Source organism: Nymphaea colorata, chromosome 3, assembly GCF_008831285.2.
Source record: "Nymphaea colorata isolate Beijing-Zhang1983 chromosome 3, ASM883128v2, whole genome shotgun sequence".
In the NCBI taxonomy this organism is placed as follows: Eukaryota; Viridiplantae; Streptophyta; class Magnoliopsida; order Nymphaeales; family Nymphaeaceae; genus Nymphaea; species Nymphaea colorata.
In genome coordinates this window covers 23636267-23652311 of record NC_045140.1, presented here as the reverse complement: position 1 = coordinate 23652311, position 16045 = coordinate 23636267, and the positions used below count along the sequence as shown (strand labels likewise).

General features: G+C 36.2%; 1 protein-coding gene across 1 annotated transcript in view; it reads left to right on the top strand.

Moving 5' to 3' along the window:
* LOC116249791 (isoamylase 2, chloroplastic) overlaps nt 1-16045 on the top strand; it is a 38273-nt gene that overhangs the window by 18002 nt on the left and 4226 nt on the right. Inside the window, exons 14-23 of the mRNA XM_050076801.1 lie at nt 2881-2983; nt 5338-5444; nt 5615-5675; nt 7539-7739; nt 7943-8064; nt 8206-8301; nt 8397-8423; nt 10158-10221; nt 10308-10414; nt 12437-12542. Coding sequence (XP_049932758.1) covers nt 2881-2983; nt 5338-5444; nt 5615-5675; nt 7539-7739; nt 7943-8064; nt 8206-8301; nt 8397-8423; nt 10158-10221; nt 10308-10414; nt 12437-12542 — 994 coding nt within the window. The remainder of the gene's footprint in view (nt 1-2880; nt 2984-5337; nt 5445-5614; nt 5676-7538; nt 7740-7942; nt 8065-8205; nt 8302-8396; nt 8424-10157; nt 10222-10307; nt 10415-12436; nt 12543-16045) is intronic.

The following is a 16045-nucleotide window of genomic DNA, read 5'->3' as shown; positions in this document are numbered from 1 at the left end:
ACATTAGTGAGAATTGACAATGCACCTTTTTAAGTTTTATGTGGCATCAAATACTTATAAATTAGTTTACATCACTGTCACAAAAAACGCGTCTTGTTGGAAAAAAACGTGTATAATACGCCAAGACAGAGTCAGCCGTATTAAACGTGAAACAAAGCCTCTTTTTTAAGAAAAAGCCAGAAAAAAGAAAACGTAAAAAAAACGCATATTATACGTGTATTTTTGTGTTTTTTCGTATTATTATTATTTTTTTATAATTTTTAAGATTGATTAAATGTTTTAAATTTTTAAAAAATTTGCCGAGATTTTTCCGTTTTATTCTGAGATATACAACTTTGCCGTGTTATACCCGAGAAATTCCTCGCCGTATAATACCCATACACGTTTTTTGTGACAATGTTACATATGATATGATGTGTTTGTGTATAGACTCTTAAGTGGGATGAAATAATTGATTCACAGCATTATCATGTTTTCATTACTTCTGACATTTTAATCATTGTGCTTATATATTCTTTTGTTTTCTTTTTAGAGACCTGACTAGTTCCACCAAGTAATTTCAAGAGCTTTACTAACTCATGACTTCCATATATATATTTGTATAGGAAAACTGACTTGTAAATATGATTTTTTTTTTAAAACATTTGGGGACATCAAATCTAGGCCATCCGATTCTAGATCAGATGGCCCAGATCTCCCATCTCCCCCTCCCTTCCTCTCTCTCCTCGTGAATTCTCTCTCCCTCTCCATCTCTCATCTTCTTGCAGGGTAGAGGTTTGTTTGCCTCTGCCGATGATGGGTAAAGGCAAGGGGGGGGCCCGACGGCTCCTTCCCTACCATCGATGGTGGGGCTTCCTCCTTGCATAAAGATGAGGAGGAGAGAGAGAGAGAGAGGAGAGGGAGAGATGGGAGATCTGAGCCACTTGATTTAGAATCAGATGACCTAGATTTAATGTCTCCAGATGTCCAACTAAATCTAGAGTCACCATTCAGGAACTATATATATGTGTGTGCATGTGCATGTGTGTGTGTGTGTATGTATATATTCGATATAGGACTACACTCTCACACTCCAAGGCACATACATCCGTGTGTATGGGACCCTGGTCCAAGTGTTGAACTGGCGCTAATGCTAGCTGTATCAACATGGAGCTCGGGCTCCTAGTTCGGCAAATCCCAACCTATGTCATAGTGGTACGCTTGGGATAGTCACCTACTCGCACCGGTATGCCGGTAGAGGAAGACTGGTACGTGGGTATGGTAAGGTACGTTTGCATTGATTTCGGGTCAGAACCGATCGAAACCATTTTCTTTAATCTTTGAAGTACCCGACGCCTCTTCCTCTTCCAACCTGTTCTTTGTCCTCAACATACCACAGCTCCAAAACAGAACGTCATGGTTGGCAATAGTGGGAGCTTCACCGGCCGGCGGTGCCGACCAGCGATGGATGGTGGCAGTCTTCACCGACGGCATAAATTATTTTTTTCTATTTTTTAAAGGTTGCTGCTCTTCAAAATCTTCCCTCTTCTGGTTCTTCTAGATCTGCTGCTTCCGTTTTGGATAATCATCTGCCACTGCATAATCATTTGTCGTTGCTTCCGTTCTATATAATCATCTGCTGTTCTTCTAAACCTGCCAATTTGCCCTGTTTTTTAGGTTATGCTTGTGTAGACCTGTAAATATTGTTAATTATATATATAAGTTATGCTTGTTTGCCTGCCCTCTTGCTTAGGTTATGCTTCAAAACCTGCCGATTTGCCCTCTTGCTTATGGCATTGCTGTTAATTTTTGCATAATCTCATTATGCTGTTATGTTAATCGTTATGCCCTCATAGTTCTGTGTATTATGCAACATAAATACGCCTTCCTATCATATTTGTGTTGCTTCTTATTTAATTAATTTTGTTATAGTATTTATGTATTTTAACTTAAAGTCTATTTATGTCTTCAACCTAAAATTTATTTATGCTTTTTATGAGATTATACATATGATTTCTTTTTTTTTAGAATCGGCCATACCAAGATTTTTTAAAATCACCGTACCCGTACCCACTTCCCCATACCTATGTGACATAGATCCCAACCCTCCTTCTAGCAGCTTTAGTTCCTTCATAAAATGACTAGAAACCAGGAGAGTCAACCACTTAACAATCCCTTTTTTATGTTTCCCAAGATTTTTAACAATCTTAGGTATGAGACTAAACCTTTCAGAATGGGGCATTACAATATATCTCCTGATGACTTGGTGGAACTAGTCTGGTCTCTATTACTGAATCAACAAAAAGATATATAAGCAACAGGCACATCACATAATATGATGATAAACTAATTTATAAGTATTTGATGCCATTGTCCATATGCAAGATTAAAGAAAAGAGCACAAAAAACTTCAACACTTCGTTCATCATAGAAAAGAAGAAGCACCAATTACATCAGATGGTTATAGGCATCATAATATCAACTCAGCAAAAAGTGAAAGAGCAAAAAACGAAGACAAAAGGTAAAGCTGGAAGCAGGAAGAAAAAAGTGCAATGCAAGTTGCACGAAGATGACAGGAAAAGGAGGAAAAAAAATGAAAAAAGAAACATACTTGTTGGTTGGGACTCATGGGAGAGAGAAGGACACAGGGGTATCAGTCTATTGAACCGATATTATTTGCTTCGCTATTATTTTTTGAATGCAAATCAGTTGGTCAAAGGGCTTACTTGAGATGACCTAGGTTCAGGCTGATTTTGGCTTGAGGACTAGTTGATTGGCAACCAACTACTCAAGACTTTGACTACAAAGATACAAACATACATACACATGCACACACATAGAATACATATTATATATGATGCTTATAACTTCATATGCTTATATATAGCCTTGTATGTGCAGCTTCTTTTCACCAATGAACTCATATGGGCCTCTCGGTGATGGGACATCATCAAGCAATTCAATGAAGGCCATGGTTAAGGCGTTGCATGAAAACAAAATTGAAGTGCGTAAAGTTTTTTTTTTTTTAAATCCAAAGCATGTGACATGCGTGAAAAATTTCTTGAACACTTGGAAGAACTAGCTGGTTTGCTTTATCCGTTGTTCTTGCTTTTCCTTCCATTTGTTGTCCTAGTGTTTTCTTTATGTTCTGATTGTCACATGAATGCATATAGTAATATAAATAGCTGAAATAACTTAAAGTAGCCTATTGTTCGAGTCTTGAATTTGATTTTCTTGGTCCCAGTAGAGTTGAAACCAGTTTAGTGTAGATCTGTTAGCAGTTTGAAAGTCATTTTGTTGATGACAACCCACATGTCAGGATGTCAGCAACTCCAAAAACAATGCAGGGATCTGTGTGTGCACGTCTGCTGAGGGGTTTGTGGGCGGTGGAGGTGGTGGAGTGGAAGGATGGGGTTGGGGGAGGTGCTTTTGATTTGATGGTTGTGTAAAATAAGTGCACATGCAGTTTGCCCATTTTCATGTAAATGTGAGGGAAGGTACTTACAACAATGCTTTTATCTACCTATGATACCTGAAAGAACCGAGCAATTTTGTGCAATAGGATTTGATTTATAACAGCACTACAAATTTTATTTGTCATTTTGAATTTCATGACAACAGTTGAATCTCGACTGATCTGGACAAGGACAGTGTCTTGTAGTATTTGAAAATGCCTGCAAGATTGCCTTGGCATTTTTCCATTGACAACCTAATCTCTTCTTTTTCCTTATGTTTCATTCTTTTATCCTTTTCATACAGACTCAGTAATAACTTATGTACTGTTATACTTTGAATAACCTATGTTATTTTGAATTTGCAATTTGTATTTTTATATGTGCGTTATCTTCTTAGTACTTCTATCATTTATTAGAATTACAGCAATGTTACAGCATGCAGTGTTAACATGAACTATGTTATATTAAGGAGTTATATTCCCTCTTTTAAAAAAAAATATATATATCAATTAAAATTACTAGAATTAAAGATTTAACAGTTGGAATTTTGGAAATGGTAAGATTGTGCATGCTCTACGCTATTGGTATTTACTTTTTCTTGGTGCCATATAAACTTTTACTTGTCAACTTCATTAAATTTGATCTTCCAAGCTTCTAATTATGTGTTTAACATATTTAAGTTATCGTGCATTATAATAATTTTATTGTTATAAGTATAGGTTTTCCATTGAGAAATTCTTCAGTTTCAATGTTAATTTTAACCAGTGTTATTAAGTTCAGGAACCGAATGGCCAATCTGTTGATTCAGGTGAAGTGGCCATAAATATTAAAAAAATCATTTTAAAAAGAAACAAACAGAAAAAATTTATAAACATAGTTAAAAAATAGAAAGTCTAATATATATTAAGCAGATGGTTGAAATGTGAGAGGTGGCAAACCCTAAATCAGCCCTGGAATTGAGTCTACCGATTTAGGCCAATTCAGATAACACTGATTTTAGCAATGAATGTTAAATTTTATTTGTTTCCTTTTTTTTTGGGGGTGGGCCACTTATTGCACTTATTCCTGCCAGGCTCTTGACTCACCTAAGTGCCTTGGCTGCACCTGGTGATCGGATAAAACAGAGGACATTCAAGGTTCATCTAATGATTCTAGCTTAAATTCATATTAGTCAACCTAGAAGGCATCATATCGGGGATGAGTGGAAGATGGCATGCCAGACTCGGAGTAACATTAGCTAGAGGAAGGGCAGTAAGGACAAACAAAAGGAAGGAAACTTTCTTTGCTCCCTTAGCCGATTGACAAGGTTGGGGACCTGGGGTGTATGTTCTGGTTGCTGAATAACTACATGATATAGACTATTAACACAGCAAATGGGTATATATTTGCTGGAATGACATGTAAACACAGTTTAGTTCAGATTGTATAGACCAAATTCTTTTTACCTGATCCAGTAGTCTTTTGAGTCTTTTCTTTACAATCACCAAGAAACCCTCTAAATTGACCTTGTTTTCAAAGAATGTAAAAATAGAAAAATAAAAAGATTGGAATAGATTGCATTTGCAAACAATTGTGTGTCTGTGTGTGTGTGTGTGTATATATATATATATATATATATATACACACACAGAAACACAATTGTTCTTGCTAATTGCTACAATTTTTTGCTAATGTAATCTACTCAAAATTTTCTATTTTCTTGATGTTATAGTGGTGCATTTCCTGGTACAGTTGGATCATTTTGTGAAGCATAGATTTGAAGTCTTGGCCTATCTCGTTTCTTTCATGAAAATGTGATCTAATTTTCTTTGAGCTAGGCTTGTAATTCCTTGATAAACAGCTTCTGATCATAATGCACTATGACTGGTGCCCTTATGGCTCACATTTTTCTATGACACTGCAGGTTCTTTTAGAAGTCATTTTTACTCAGACTGGAGAAGGAAGAGATTCTACTTCTCAGGCAACGTCATTTTCTGGAATTGACAATTCTTCTTATTACATTGTTGAGAGGTGAATATATTATCATTAAAAAAAAAGAATTCATTTTACGAACTTGAACTAACAGTCTAACACTGTTGTTTTTTTTTCTTTTTCTCTGTTTATTGGGGGCGGGGGATGGGAGGGGGGAGATGGAGAATCTTTTAGAAACTGAACTTATATGTGTAAGTTTGTGTATACAGGAATCCCAAATCTGAAGCTGTCCGTCGTTTAAATTGCAATACTCCAGTGGTCCAAAGGATGGTAAAATATTTATTATTTTGTTCTGATTATATAGGCCTTATGTGCATTTTTTTCCCCTTTTTTATCTAAAGATATGTCATGGTGGCTTCTCATTCTCTTTGACATTCTGGTCCTCAAAAGTATGCGCATGCATTTTTTTTATTTATATAGTTACACATTTTTGTCCATGATATAATATTGTTTTCAGTTTCTCTAATGTTTTGGGGAAATAAGGTGGTCGTGATGGCTATTTATAAATCATAGCATAGAAAAATATAGAGTATTTGTATCCATCTCCAGTTACAATATTGTTTTCATCAAAACAATGAACTAAGTTTAAGTGCCTACTAATGTCACTTGTAACATAAGTTGTTGCCTCAGAGTTGACATGCCACATGCCTTGATGCATTTGCTTGAGAACTACGCAGCCAAACAAGAATAAGATGGAAGAAGAATGGGGAAGACAAGTGCAGGGGGCAAGAGGAAGTTCCATAATCCAACAAATTATTATTATTATTACTTTTCTCTAAATGAAATTATGGTTTTTTTTCTGATTGACCCCAAAGAAAAGAACATATGGATAACAAACAATAGTATATGAGAGATATTCAAGGACAGAAACCAAGTTTCAGTTGAGAATCAAGAAAGAAAGAAGAAACAGTAAGAAGAAAAAAATTTTCTTGACTTGATGGAGAAGATGAAAATATTCGTGGATATACCTTTTTGAGACAATGTCAAGTCTTTTGTCTAAACACTATCCTCCTACCGTTTCAGATTTCAAGAAATAAAGTGAAATTTATCAACATGTAGACTTTAGGAAGAGGAAGAAGGAACAACAACACAGCACTCTCAATTGGCAATGTTGGTGTGACCTATTTCCTTAATACATTGGGGAAACAACAATACATAATTGCCAAATAGAAAAAGGAATTGATTTGATTTTGGATTATACCGAAAGATCTCTTCTCAATATGTGGAGCCCAGTAAATGCCTTCGATGTACTCTGAGACCAGCATTAATGAGATACAAGCAATGGAAATTTCCAATAAATAAAAGGACTGGAAAGCTAAAACAGAAAATGTGTAGGAGGAACAAAACATTTACTGTCAGGTAGTGACAGAAAGTCGGAATCTTTCTCACAACTAGCTGTATATCCAACAAAATTGTTTCAAATATTGAACTTCAGGGTTGCATTAGGTCTTGTATTTTGTCAATTTATAACCACAAAATTGGTAAGTAGTTTGTTCTTCCTATGATGATGGTGAGCAGCAAAGATTGCTTCCATATCTATGACTAGGGCTTCCTCCATAGTTAAGATTGATTCCCAATAAATCCTCTTCGCGCACTCTCCCTCCTCCGCATAAATGAAGGCTGTTTTATCCTTGTTAATGTTAGCTGAAGTTTCCTTGCTGAAACCAGAGATCAATTTTTGGACTGGATCCACTGTAAAATTTGAGGAGAAAAGAAAAGAAGGGTTAAAGAGAAGAAAAAGGTTGTAACTAAAAGGGGAGGAGGAAAAGAAAATTAAAATAAGGATAAAAAATAAAAGGTAGAGAACACATGAAGCAAATAAGTTGGAAGCATGAGAAGGGACTCGAGGGTGTTCACCCTTTTAAAGGTCTCATTGTTATGAAAATTTGTTGAAATAACTTGGAACATAAGTAATAATACGATAACACAAAAATACAGTGAATAAAATTTTCAATCAACTTGATTCAACTTTTCATGGCATTACAATAAAAGTTTTTGTTGCTAATCTATGGGACATTTATTTTTGTTTCCTCACATTAAGAAAGTAACTGCTTTTATATCTTCATAGGCATCTTAAGCATCCCTGTCTTGCATGATGGTGGCTATTTTGACTAGCGAGTGTTTGTTTCCCAGATTATGGACAGTCTTCGGCATTGGGTGAATGATTATCACATTGATGGATTTGTTTTCGTTGACGCTGCATCACTTATTGAAGGGCCATCTGTGGGGCTTTTAACCCGATCCCCTTTGATTGAGGCTATTTCTTTTGATCCAGTTCTTTCCAAAACCAAGCTGATAGCTGATGGCTTCTCTCCTGTTGAGGCATTGCACAAGGTACTTTTCATCATGATCTTCTATTTTTTATACGTGTATTACATATTCCACAGTTATTACTTTTCTCTTATAACACATTGATAACTATCGCTGTTGTTCTCCCTCTCTTATTGATATGCTTGTTGAAAGTTTTCTTTTTTTCTTCTCTCTCTCTCTCTCTCTTTTTCTGGTTCTGGATTCCCCTAAGTTGTATACTTGGGCAGGACATTTCTTTTCCACATTGGAAAAGGTGGGCAGAGGTTAATCCAAAATTCTGTTACGATGTGAGAAAGTTTTTGAGGGGTGAAGGTCTTTTAAGCAATCTTGCAACTCGTCTTTGTGGAAGGTATTAAGCTCTTTAATTTCCCTTGTCCAGTTACCCTTGCAGATGCCTTCTATCTCTCTCTCACACACACACTCCAACCGATTCAGATATTTTTTACTACACCAGAATAGGTAATCCATATCTATTGGAAATGTATGGCAGTAGTGACATCTTCTCAGATGGTAGGGGACCTGGATTCTCGTTTAATTTTATTACAAGGAACTTTGGGCTGTCACTTGTGGACTTGGTCTGTTTCAGGTATTGGCACATGTTTCATTTGGGCTCTTTCTGTTCAAATTTTAACCTAGTCAACGATGGTGAATAAAATGTTCAGAATCTTTTATTTCTTGCAGTAGGACTGAGAGTTCGGAAGAGTTCAGGTGAAAACTTAGTAACTTCTTTTTCTTTCCAGTCTTTGTATGTATCCTTTTCTGTTTTGAGGATTGTTGAGAAAACATACTGGTTTGAGGTCTTCTGTATTTTGGAATTTTATTGTTAGGTAGTTCTTTGAATTTTTAATTGCTTATTGGACTCTTTATGTAAGGGCTTAGACATAACCTTAATTAGTTTTTAATCTAATGGAAGAGGAGAAGCTGCATGGCAGACTGCTCCCTTCTCTCTTTTTTTCTCCTCTCTAGCTTCTCTCAACTCTCTCCTATTTTCTCAACAAGGATGACTGCTAAAGGCAGATTGATATAGGTTTCTTGTCCGGTTGTTACTTATTTACTTCCTTGACCTTGTCTAGGTATTTGTTTTTTGTGCTTCTGCCTTTTCTTCGGGAGGATGCTTTTACTGCTTCACCCTGTTCTATTGCTTTTCATACTCTTGTACTTCAATTCCTTGTTTAACTTACACGATATTCAATTGTCAGTAGGTCTTATTCCCTTGCTATTGTGCTTGTTGTCTTGGGCGCTACAAGTCTACAATCAAGCTTTGGTGATCTTGAGAAATGGATACCAAACAAAAGTTCAAGAAATTGGTCCCGTAATTGGTTGAGATTGTGACTTTTAAAATTACTGTATGAAAATGGCATTAGGTAAAATAGTAATATGGTTGATGTACTCATGTACTAGCAACTGTGGAGAGTCAGTGATAGAGGCAATGGTAACAGTAGGCAATAAAATGGAGTGCTATTGTTGGACGCATGACAGATGTAATTGTTTGACAGCTAAGGGAAACCATGTTTATCAATGAATAATGTTATATATATATATATGAGTGTGTGTATATTTTTTTTCATTTGTTGAAAGTTGTAAAGATTTGTTGAAGAATATTATATCAGTTCTGGAGTATAGGCTGTTAAAACCTAAGGACTTATTTTTTTGTCCTATTAATTTTCTGGACCCCAAGTGATTACATCCCTAAGGCCATCAGGAAGGAAAAAATGGAAGAATGAGAGAAATTCTTGCGCATGTGAATGGTTTTCAACGGACCGGAAAATGTGAAAAAAAGAGGCTATTGAGGGGTTGTCCATACCGGGTTTTGACACTTACAGCCTGGTTTATACTGAATATGGGGGTTTAGGCTAGGTTTTGGACATTATACAAATGCTATTTTAGGTTTTACCAATTGTTGGTTTCAAGTTAACTAGCAAAGACAGTTGAATATTTTACCATAAGGAACTGATAGAAAAGTAGTCAGCAGGGTTTCATGGTAACCCACTAACCAACATACTGAAGAGGTTGTTGCAGTGACACATTTTTGTGATCTCTCTCATTCTCTCTCTCATGTCTGCATATGCACCTTGCAAATGGGGTTAATAACAATCCCTCAGAGTCGAGCTTGTACATTGTCATCAAATAATGCAGAAATTCTGTTTTGCTGGCTAACCAGGGTACTGTGAAAAAAAAAAAAAGCAAAAATCCTGAGTACTCGTTTCTTCTATTCTGATTGCTGTTTTACTTGTCACCCCTCCTTTACTTCCTTATGGTGGCATAAGCATCGATCTTTCCCCTTCCATGATTTTTTCTCTAGTCCTTTGCCTTCATTTGATATAACAGGAATGCTTGATTATCTGGCTCTTTTGCTATTATTTTACCAAAATCTGCTGTGGGTAATTTCTTTATCGGACGTGTTTCCACATATGGTTCTATATCTCTCATGATCTTTTTCAGCTGGAATTGTGGTGAAGAAGGTGCATCGAGTAAAAGTAGTGTTCTAGAAATACGATTGAGACAGGTGGCCCCTCTACTTTGGAAATTACAGTGGTAATTTCTGAAAATTCCTGTTGTTGTGCTTGATTCTGACTTTTCTTTGTTTTGCAGATTCACAATTTTCTGTTCATCCTCTATGTGTCGCTTGGTGTTCCTATTGTCAATATGGGTGATGAATATGGTCAATCAACAGGAGGGTCACCACTCTATATTAACAGGTACTCTGTTTGCATTTTTTTTTTTTCATTTCCTACCATAATGACCATTGAAATTACTGAAGTATATTGCAGCATGTTTTTTCCCGTAGTTTGATCCTTCATGATGTTGAGTGTAAGAGCAGGCATACGCGTTTTTGTTGGATGTTTTACTTAAAATTGTCCAGTAAACCAGTTTTCTGTAGAGGACTGCATTGGCAAAATGGTTTATTGGGCAGAAAAATATAACTTAAAAGTAAAACAATAAACTTTGCAAGTGGTTGGAGTAAATATTTTTAATGCATGAACTGGTGCTGGGTGTGGTTAAGTGGTCATTGCAATTGAGGTGGCAGCACTATTCCTGTGGTTCTTGTATTAAGAGGAAAAATAAATTAATGATCAACTCATTTTCTATTCTGGCAAATTCTCGTGTTAGTCATAAATGTTGGCAATATTTTCAAGATATTGTGATAATATTTCCAAAATAAATAAAAAGAGGAGAAACACAGTTCTTGTTATATGTTAAAAATAAATATTGTCTTTCAATTTTTCATGAAAATATCATGATCATACCACAATATGTTCTGCAAAATCTCTCCGAGTGTTTTTTGGGAAAAAATTAACATATTTGAATTGCAATCTCTCTCTTGACTGTTGAGAATTTCTCTGCTGTCAGTTCTTATTTTTGCATTAATCACTTTGATATTATCTTGCTTATTACCATACCTGATCTGTCAGCAATATCTGCAGCAAAATTCATTCAAAGGGAAATATACCTTTTGGACCTTAGGCAATTTATATACCCAAGAAATACCTTGGGTATCTAAGATTTGTCATTTCAAAGTGTCTCCTTCAGCATTTGCTTAATTTGATTTGCTCCCTGTTATTGGCATTGATCTGGATATAAAACTGTTTGGTTTTTGTCCTTGTTTCAAACAAAGCAGTGTCCGTAAAACATAATCCTAAACCAAAATTAGTAGCAACTTTACTGAATTTTTCATACCAAGCCTTTGGCGTTTGTTTTAACTTTTAAGTTGTTAGAGTTTTAAAACTTTCTCTTGTTTAATAATATAATGTAGATGAGGATCTATATAAACCTCTTTCTTGAGATTGTCTTTAAGAAATACATTTTTTGACATCTAGATAATAGTAAGGTCAAAAACCAAGAGAAAATACTAGGACTTCGAGAAATTAGGCATCATATTTGAGAAGAAGAATGGTTGAAGAGAATGAGATAGATTTTAAGAAGGGAATACTTGAAGAGGATGAACACCCAGAATAAAAGAAATTAACATACAAAAATAAAATGCTAAAAAATAAATAAAAGGTTATTTTGTGGACAGACAACCTTAAAACATATACTCTATGTCACATGGACGCGGCTAAAGAGACCGCGTACCCGTATCGACTCTCCGACACGGGACTCGGCTAGGACACGGCAAAAAATAAAAAATAAATTTTTTTTTTTCATTTTATCAATTTTTTGTGATGCATCCAATTATTTCCATGAACAATCCTTTCAAATATTCAGTACTTTTGTGATAAAACACATTTTCTCACAAGATTGTAAGAGTGAACTATTAATTTAATGTTTTTTTTAATCTTATCATTTTTAGAATATTTAATGTAGCCGTGTCCGCGTATCCGAAAATTTTGAAAATTGCCGTATCCACACCCGTATCCCCGTATCGCATCCGCACCCTTGTGGCATAGCATATACTTGAAAATGGAAATATGATAAACAAACAGTGGGTGTACTTATAGATGGATCGCAAATCTTGTTCTCAACAAATTCTCAGAATGATCTCTCTGAAGTTTCATTTTTTTTTTTCTAATTTTAGTTTTGTCAGAAAACTGCTGGAATTCCGAAAAGAAGAGTTTTCTGCAATTTTACTTACAAAACATCAAAAAACTTTTTACGGAAGTTGAGTATCTTCTTTTACTCAACTTCTGGGTATTTCATCCTGAGGATTCTGTATCTTATAAGATCATAATTTTTGAATCTTCTGTTCATTGTTTAAAGTTCTGATTCTGCTGGTGTTTTAGGAAATCATTTGATTGGAGTGGTCTGCATACAGATTTTGGTATTCAAACTTGTCAGTTCCTTACATTTCTTAGTGCATTAAGGAAGGAGAAGCGTGAGCTGTTTCAGGCAAGTAGCATATGAATGTCATGCAATTTTGTTACTGTGGTTATTAATGTCACTTGGATATATTTAGTATCTGTTGACTTTTTTCATAATTTCATATCACTACATGTTAAAAGCATCCAACTGTAATATTGTTTTCACTTGCAGCATCAAATTCAAATTCACGTTACTTAAAAAGGTTATCTGGCCTACTGTTGAACAAGTTGATTTAATGGTAAAAGTCTATGGTACTTTGCGCATGTCCAATCTAGGGTGCCACAAAACTGAGATGCATCAAACATATTGAGCGTCAGATAAATTACGGATGGTAGAAGCTTGGATAATATCAACTAGTACTCTTCTCTGAATGATTAACAATAAAAGTCAATCCTGCTAGGCAAGCATAGTAGAGGCAAGGCAAAGGAGAGGCAATGGGAGCATGAGTGGATCTGGTGAGAGGAAATCGGAGATGTGCATGAGTGGAGTGGGTTCTGGTTATGCTAGCATGTCCTTGTGTCGTGTATAAAAATTTCTATTTAATATGTCAACAGTATTTTGGCCAGATTCTCAATTATTTCCTTCTTTTAGAGTCAAGCTAAACATTTTCCAGCTCTGCCTTGTTTCCACATTTAGCTTAGATTGGACTTTTTGTGACCATGTTACGTCCATGTTCTCTTCTCATTGTTTGTTTGTCCATTATGCTCAAATCTGTGCATGAGTTTTGGTTTTCATTCAGTCCTGTAGAACATCCTTTTGCTCTGGACATTCGTGACCACATGCATCTTAATTTATTCCCAAATTGTCTACATTATCCAAAGTATATTATGTTTTCATCAATCTGCTAATGTCCTATATTAAAATCCCAAGTACAAACATATTTCAGTTCACTGTTTTTCAGAGACCTGAATGCTAAGTCAGTCATCCTCTAACATGAGAAAGAACTTTGTTGTTGACCTTTCATTCATCAAGTAGGAGGATGTGTAGAGAGCTTCACTGGCCTTGCTGCTCCAAGTCAAACAGACCAGGTGGTTTGTTAACTGATTTTTGTTTGTGTTTCTGGTACAAGTGTAAGTCAGGTTAGTGTAAATTGTTAAAAGATTCACAAAGGCAGCTGTTGCAAAGGAACTAAGTAAATGCAGCTTGGGCCTTATTCCCGTAAAACAAAAGGCATTGGGTATGTCACATGGCTGTGAGTTCTAGGGTGGTTTTGGTGCGGCAGTCACCAAGCAGGGTGGGTGGTGGAGGAGGAGAATGAAGGAGGATGAGAAAACTTACCTGGCTTGGCAGAGGGAGAAAGAGGCTGGACAAAGGGCAATATATACTTCGGGTTTCACTTTTATCCTTTTAGTTTCCATCTTTTGTTGCAATTCCCAATGAGAGCCTTATTTTTGCAACATATAGGACTTTTCTCTCAAACAATTTACAAAAAAATGTTCATATAATTCCAAAGATAACCAAATTGTGACCTTCCTTTGGGTCTTGCATGTATTTGATATCTAATACCAAACCATCGAATGAAGTTAGATGCAAGAGGAGGAAGAGAGAAGTAGGCTGCACGTCCAAGCAAGAGAGAGATGAAAAAGAGCAGCAGCAAATGACGTCTGCCTCTTGTTATCATTATATACTAATCACAATTTAGGGTACAACATAAAATACACAAAATAACATTAAGATTTACAAGTATGCCACCGCCCATGATGTGTTGTGCGTGTGGATCAAATGGGTTGGGTCTGGGTGACCCGATCCATATCGTACAAACTTAACAGCCTCCCTCAGGTTGTGCATGGGGTTTGATCATGCACAACTTATTCTTCAATTCCCAGAAATGGTGCCCTGTGAGTCCATTGGTAAAAAGATCAGCCACTTGTTCAGACGTGGCTATATAAGTGGGAACAATCTCGTTTTGGGAACAATCTCGTCTTCTGCAACCTTTTGACGAATGAAGTGTTGATCAATCTTTATATGCTTAGTGCAATTATGTAGAACATGATTGAAGGCAAACTTGATCGCACTTTGGTTGGCACAAAATAGAGATGACTGAGCAATGGGAAGGGAGAGTTCCCCAAGCAGATGACGTAACCATGAAGCTTCAGTTGTGCATGCAGCCATTGCCCTATATTCTGCCTCAGTGCTAGATCTGGCAACTGTACGTTGTTTCCTGCTACTCCAACAAATAAGATTGGAATCAATAAAGAGACAATAACTAGAAACTGATCGTCAATCGTCTAGATCACCTGTCCAATCTGCATCAGTATAAGTGGAAATGTTGTGGCCATTCAAAACACTTGACTGTCTTGTGTAGACGAGTCCATCCCCAAGAGTAGTCTTAAGATAATGCAAAATACGTTTGGTAGCATCCAAATTCCCTTCGGTGGGTGCGTGCATAAACTGAGAGACTTGATTCACAGCATATACTATGTCTGGGCGTGTAAAAGTGAGATATTGCAACATGCCAACTGTACTCCGATAGAAACTATGATTTGGGTAGACATCACTCCCATCAGAGGCATTTAATTTTGTGTTGAGAACAGTAGGTGTATTTATGGGCTTGCAATTTGTCATATTTGCTCTATCCAAAATATCAAGAGTGTATTTATATTGCGTAAGAGTTAATGTGTCACGTTTTCTGTCAAGCTCAATACCCAAGAAATACCGTAGTTCGTCGAGATCCTTCATCTTGAATTCTTGTTACAATACCTCCTTAACATAAGATATATGACATGAAGAGTTTCCAGTAAGAACTATGTCATCTACATATATGAGTAGCCAAGTGGTATCTTCACATGAATGATAGGTGAATAAGGAATGATCAAGTGAACTTTTGAGAAAACCAGCCTGTTGTATATGGAGGGAAAATCTATCGAACCATGAATGAGATGCTTGCTTAAGCTCATATAGTGATTTTTGTAATTTGCACACCCATTTGGTTGGATCATTGGTAGCATATCAGGTTGTTCCATGTAAACTTCTTCCTTTAGAAAGCCATGAAGAAAAACATTTTTAACATCCAATTGATATAAATTCCAACCATATGAGACGGCAAGAGAGATGATAACCCAGATCGTTCCCATCTTGATGATTGGACTGAAAGTCTCATCATAATCTTCCCCGTACTGCTGAGTGAGGCCTCTAGCCATGAGTCGAACCTTATATCTATCAATGCTTCCATCAGGTTTATACTTGAGTTTGTAAACCCATTTTGAACCCACTACATTCTTACCATCTGGACGAGGAAAAATCTCTCATGTTTGACATTCATTTAAGCAGCCATTTCTTCATTCATGGCCTCGATCCAATGTTTGCTTTTGCACGCTTGCTCATAGCATTTTGGTTCCATCTTTTTGTTCAATTCTGTCATGAAGAATTGAAAATCCAAAGAGAAATTATCATAACTTACCCATCTATCAATAGGGTGCCGCACACGTTTTGATCTACGTGGACAAGTAGTGGCAGTTTCTGGATCAGCTGTAACTGTTCGTCGATTATACACCACTCCTGAAAACCGATTAGGTGAAGTCATGCTCATG